This window comes from Colobus angolensis, unplaced genomic scaffold (assembly GCF_000951035.1).
Source record: "Colobus angolensis palliatus isolate OR3802 unplaced genomic scaffold, Cang.pa_1.0 Scaffold36, whole genome shotgun sequence".
Classification (NCBI taxonomy): domain Eukaryota; kingdom Metazoa; phylum Chordata; class Mammalia; order Primates; family Cercopithecidae; genus Colobus; species Colobus angolensis.
Genome location: NW_012116932.1, coordinates 746,260 through 752,502, shown reverse-complemented (window position 1 = coordinate 752,502; position 6,243 = coordinate 746,260). Strand labels below are relative to the sequence as shown.

Below are 6,243 nucleotides of genomic sequence, written 5' to 3'. Positions count from 1 at the left end.
TGGCCCAGGCTGGTGTACAGTGGTGCGATCTCGGCTCACTGCAAACTCCACCTCCCGGGTTCATGCCATTCTCCTGCCTCAGCCTCTCGAGTAGCTGGGACTACAGGCGCCCGCCACCATGCCCTGCTAATATTTTGTATTTTTAGTAAAGACGGGGTTTCACCATGTTAGCCAGGATGGTCTCAATGTCCTGACCTCGTGATCCGCCTGCTTCGGCCTCCCAAAGTGCTGAGATTACAGGCGTGAGCCACCACGCCGGGCCTGTTATCCACATTTTATAAATGAGGAAACCAAGGCACAGAGAAGCGAAGTGACTTGCCCAGGATCATACAGTGGAAAAGGTGGCGGAGTCAGGATTTGAATCTGGGCAGCAGGGCTCTAAATGGAAGGCCCTGTCTGAGCTTCCTGCACTAGGAACAAGTGTGGTCAGGGGCAAGAAAGTCAGCTTTTGGGTAGCCGTTCAAGAAATGTACTAAAAAACCTAGAGAGGCAGGCTAGGGAGAGCTGTGTTGATTACATCTGGGGTCCATCTAGGGTTCCATTCCTGGAAGAGATGGTGGTGGTTAGGGCTGCCCGGAGCTCCTCAGGGGCAAAGACCCCCAGTTCTGTGATGATGCCGCCAGTGATGAGGTCATGGGGGGTGACATCAAAGGCAGGATTCCAAACTCCGATCCCTGCAGGGGAGAGAGGGGAGCCAAGGAGGCAGGAATTTGCTTCTGTGAAAGTTCTCAGGTTGTGGTCACCCGTTTCTGTCACAGTGGTTCTTGGTATTGGGGAGTCCTTGAGAACCTAAGGATTCTCACCCCAAAAGTACATGCAGGCATGGACATTGTACCCAATAGTAAGTTTAGACTCACCACCGCTCCTAGATTGTCACTCCCCAAGAATTCACAGTCCTGTACACATCTATCCCACTTATTTTTTTATTTTTTGTGAGATGTAGTTTCGCTCTTGTTGCCCAGGCTGGAGTGCAGTGGTGCAATCTCGGCTCACCGCAACCTCCACCTCCTGGGTGCAAGCAATTCTTCTGCCTTAGCCTCTCGAGTAGCTGGGATTACACGCATGCACCACCATGCCCGGCCACTATTTTTAGTAGAGATGAGGTTTTTCCATGTTGGTCAGGCTGGTCTCGAACTCTCGACCTCAGGTGATCTGCCTGCCTCGGCCTCTCAAAGTGCTGGGATTATAGGCGTGAGCCACCGTGCCTGGCCTATCCCACTTATTTTTTTAGTTTTATTTTTAATTATTATTATTATTTTTTGAGACAGAATCTCGTTCTGTCACCCAGGCTGGAGTACAGTGGTGTGATCTCGCCTTAGTGTAACCTCTGCCTCCTGGGTTCAAGTGATTCTCCTGCCGCAGCCTCCTGAGCAGCTGGGACCACAGACGTGACGTGCACCACCATGCCTGGATCGCTTGAGGTCAGGAGTTCGAGACCAGCCTGGGGAACACAGTGAGGCCCTATCTCTATGAAAATAAACAAATAAAAATAAAAATAAGTCTAGAAATATCTTGTTTTTTCTTTTCTTTTTTTTTTGAGACAGAGTCTCACTCTGTTACCCAGGCTGGAGTGCAGTGGTGCAATCTCAGCTCACCACAACCTCCGCCTCTCAGGTTCAAGTGAGTCTCCTGTGTCAGCCTCCTGAGTAGCTGGGATCACAGGCGGATGCCACCATGCCCAGCTAATTTTTGTATTTTTAGTAGAGACAGGGTTTCACTGTGTTGACCAGGCTGGTCTCGAACTCCTGATCTTGCGATCTCCCTGCCTCGGCCTCCCAAAGTCCTGGGATTACAAGTGTGAGCCACCTCGCCTGGCCGTCTTGGTTTTTCTTTACCAACACATGGCCAGGCAGATATTCTTATTTCCTCTTAAGAAAACCTAAGTGGAGAATAGCAAGACAGTTGTTCAAGACCATTCATATAACCGGTTAGTTGTAAATTCTGATGTTGGATCTGACCTCCAGGATGCACCTGTTAGAAGCAGCAGCTTGGACCAGGCATGGTGGCTCACACCTGTAGTCCTAGCGCTTTGGGAGGCAGAAGCAGGCTGATTGCTTGAGGTCAGTAGTTTATAACTAGCCTGGTCAACATGTTGAAACCCCATCTCTACTAAAAATATGAAAATTAACCGGGTGTGGTGGTGCCCACCTGTAGTCCCAGCTACTCAGGAGGCTGAGGCAGGAGAATTGCTTGAACCCGGGAGGTGGAGGTTGCAGTGAGCTGAGATCACACCACTGTACTCTAGCCTGAGGGACAGAGCAAGACTCCATCTCAAAAAAAAAAAGAAGAAGAAAAAGTGGCTTGTAGGAGCTGTGTATGTTCCAGAAGGATGACAAGGCCCTGCATATCACCTGCCTCCATGAAGTGCCCAGAAGCTGGGGTGTCGCCTTTCTGAGGGGGCGGCTTACCAGGTGCCGCAATCCGGACCCCGTTAACGTCAGTTAGCTCCTGGGCTGGTCGCTCTTCAATAATGATCTCCTTGCCGGTCTCAAGACGGAGGTCACATGAGGAGCTGGGGGCAGCCACATAGAAGGGAATGCCGTGGTGCTTGGCGACAATGGCCAGCTGGTAGGTGCCCACCTTGTTGGCTGTGTCACCGTTGGCAACCACGCGGTCAGCTCCCACGACCACGGCTGGGGAGGGGGTGCATGAGAAGTTGGGGGTCATTACCTGGCCCCATGCCCCAGAGCCCCGTTCCCAGGGCTTACCCCCCAGGATTTACTGTCTGCTTACCTGACACGCCCCTATGGGCCACGGCAGCAGCCACCATGCTGTCGGCGATAAGGGTGGCGGGGATCTGCTCATAGACCAGCTCAAAGGCTGTCAGCCGGGCTCCCTGGTTGTAGGGCCGGGTCTCCGTGCAGAAGGCGTGCTCCAGGCGGCCCAGGCTGTGCAGTGAGCGGATCACACCTGCGGGGGCCCCGCACACCAGGAGAAGGCCCCGGGGAGGGGCAAACAGACAAGGTGGTCCATTGGTTAGGGGTGCAGGCTCCTAGACTGGGCGTGGATTGTCCAAGGCTTAGCGAGCACAGTCCTACCCAGGGGCCTTCGCAGTGGCAGTTCTCTCTGCCTGGTACGCTCTTCCCAATGCTCGCATACTTCTGTTTCACGTCTGTTTAAAGGACACCTTCTCGGTGAAGCCTTCTCTGATCTCTCAGTTTTGGATAGCAATCCCCACACTTCCAGTGTCCTGCTCTCTGTCCTTAGCATTTATCACCTTCTAACACCTCATGTGTACAGGCAGTCCCCCTTTCCTGTGGGTTCTCCATCCATGGACTCAACCATGTGGATTGAAAATATTTGAAAAGAATCGCTGGAACCCAGGAAGCAGAGGTTACAGTGAGCCGAGGTCGTGCCACGGCACTCCAGCCTGGGTGACAGAGCAAGACTCTGTCTCCAAAATAAATAAATAAATAAAAAGCAATCCTCCCATCTCAGCCCCCTCCTGAATAGCTGGGACCACAGGTGCATACCACTACACCCAGCTACTTTTAGTATTTTTTGTAGAGATGGGGTTTTGCCATGATGCACAGGCTGGTTTTGAACCCCTGAGCTCAAGTGATCCGCCTGCCTTGGCCTCCCAAAGTGTTGGCATTACAGGCTTAAAAATAGAGACGGGGTCTTGCTATGTTGCCAAGGCTGGTCTAGAACTTCTGAGTTCAAGCAATCCTCCCACCCCAGCCTCCCGATTACAGGCCTGCACCACCACTACACCTAGCCAATAACAACAATATACATAGTATTTACATGGTACTAGCTATGATATGCAATCTAGAGATGTTTTAAAATATAGGGGTGGGCTGGGCGTGGTGACTCATGCCTGTAATCCCAGCACTTTGGGAGGCCGAGGCTGGCGGATTACCTAAGGTCAGAAGTTTGAGACTAGCCTGGCCAACATGGTGAAACCCTATTAAAAATATAAAAATTAAAAAAAAAAAAATATATATATAAATTAGCTGGGTGTAGTGGCTCACGCCTGTAATCCCAGACACTCAGGAGGCTAAGGCATGAGAATCTCTTGAACCTGGGAGGTGGAGGTTGTAGTGAGCTGAGATCATGCCACTGCACCAGCCTGGGTGACAGAGCAAGACTATCTAAAAAAAAAAACCAAAACCAAACAAACAAAATATATATATATGGATGTGCATAGGTTATGCAAATATGATGGCATTTTATATTATGGACTCGAGCATCCATGGATTTTGGTATTTGTGGGAGGTCCTGGAACCAGTCCCCCACAGATATTGAAGGACGACTGTATTTATCTTGCCCGTTGACTGTTTCTGCTGCTTGCCTGGGACCCCTGAAAGCAGAGGTTTTGTCTGTTTTGTTCACTGCTGCGTCCCCAGCAAATGGAAGTGTCTGAGCACAGCAGGTGCTTACTAAATGCTGTGTGAGTGAATGAATCAAAGGCAGAGGTCTTGCCATCAAGGTTTCAGTTCCCAGGGATGAAGGTGGGACTCAGGCAGGTAGGGAAATTTCCTGGGATTTAGGGTCAAGTGGAATCTGCTGCCTTGGCCCCCTACAGTCCACTGCCCCTGTCTTCTGGTCACAGCTACCTGATCTTTCTCTGCTCACTCCCTTCTCCCCAGTTCCTCTTGGAGTCCACGTCCTGCCCTGGCTCTAGGCATATGGCTCAGGCAGCGCCCATCGAATGACTGCTCTGGGATGGGCAGTTGGCCCTAGTGGACCCCCTGAGATACAAGGAGACTTTTCTACTACAGGAGACTCTCTTCCTCCTGATTTGAACCCTAACAGCCCCCTGCCAGCCCATGGAATCTGAAGATGAAGGAGGGCAGAGCTGAAGAACAGAGATAGATAGGTCCTGATGCTACTGGTTGAGCCCCTTGATCTAGCCATACCTGAAGCCAACCGTATTGTTTCTGTACTAGAACTAATACCTTCACATTTTTTTGTGGAGAAAGTGGTTGGGGTTTGGGATTCTTTCTCTTGTATCCAAAAAAGGTCCTAGAAGGCCCTCCCTACCCCCTTAGGAGGCCCTCTCACCTAGGGCTGTACCATAGCCAGCGGTGGCCAGAGCACCGGTGTTACAGTGGGTCAGCACAGTCACCTTGCCACCGCTGGGGGCCACCTGTTCCAGGAGGTGGCGGGCTCCCAGGTCCCCAATGCTTCGGTTGTCTCTGAGGTCTTTCTCCAGCATGTCCTCGGCGCAGCGGATCACTCTGGGGCCGACAAGGAGTTTTCAACACCAGCCACCAGGCCCCGGGGCCCAGGCCAACCCCTCCTCTCTGCCCAGTGCTGCTGTCCTGGAGCCCTCCTGCTCAAAGCCTCTCATTGCTGTGGGGCCTGGACCCTTCCGCCACGGCCACCGAAGTGTCACTCCATTCATCCAAACATATGTTCACCGAGCAGTTCCAGTGTGACTCAGCAGTAAACACGACAAAAAAAATCTCTGCCCCTATGGAGTTGACACTGGGGTGAGGGAACCAGTTGATGAATAATAAAATGAAGGAAAAGACGGTGGAATTACGCAACAGAGAGAGGTGGGTGAGCTGGATCATATAGGATGGTGGAGGAGTGCGCTATGGATACCTGGCCTGCACCAATGGCACGTGCAAAGGCTGTAAGGCAGGATTGAGCTTGGGGGGGTAAAGTGACATTGCAGGGAGGGGCTGGAGCAGAAGGCAAGTGGGGGGAAAAAGATGGCAGGAAGGGGACCAGGACAGGAAAAAAAGTTCCTCAAAAGCAGAAACCAAGAGGACAAGGTGACACCAAAAAGGGCCTCCAAGGGCGGATAAGGGGTTGGGTGTATTCAGGGGAGGCACGATTAAGGAGTTGGGTTTCCGGGCCAGGCTGACCAGGCTAGACTCCGGGCCCCATCTTTGGGGCCCTGGACAAGGAACTTAAGGGCGCCGTGCCTCAGTTTCCCCATCTGTATAATGGGTCACTGTACTTAAAAAGAGTCAATATGACTCCTGCTCAGCACCGTGCCTGGTACCAGATCCCCGTACCTCTCCCGGACCGCCTCCTCCGTAGCGCCCTCCCGCTCGGCCTCCCGGGCTGCAGCGTCAGCCAGGTCGCGGGCGGCGCGGGCCATGTTGACAGCGGTGGGCCGGGCGGTGACGAGGAAGCTCAGCTTGTCGCGCACGAAGGCCACGAGTGCGGCGAGTCCTGGACCCCCGGCGCCCGCCTGCAGCTCCACGGCGAGACTGAGACAGCCCACCAGGGCTATGGCCGGGGCGCCCCGCACCTGCGGGGAGGGATTCGGGCGTCGGAGGCTGC

General features: G+C 52.9%; 1 protein-coding gene across 1 annotated transcript in view; it reads right to left on the bottom strand.

The window, feature by feature from the left end:
• Positions 1 to 228: 228 nt before the first annotated feature.
• The window catches only part of MRI1 (methylthioribose-1-phosphate isomerase 1), a 7,274-nt gene continuing 1,259 nt past the window's right edge, over positions 229 to 6,243 (bottom strand). Inside the window, exons 2-6 of the mRNA XM_011953393.1 lie at positions 5,973 to 6,239; positions 5,008 to 5,183; positions 2,734 to 2,910; positions 2,409 to 2,633; positions 229 to 674 (exon numbers count right to left, since the gene is read on the bottom strand). Coding sequence (XP_011808783.1) covers positions 514 to 674; positions 2,409 to 2,633; positions 2,734 to 2,910; positions 5,008 to 5,183; positions 5,973 to 6,239 — 1,006 coding nt within the window. The 3' untranslated portion in view covers positions 229 to 513. The remainder of the gene's footprint in view (positions 675 to 2,408; positions 2,634 to 2,733; positions 2,911 to 5,007; positions 5,184 to 5,972; positions 6,240 to 6,243) is intronic.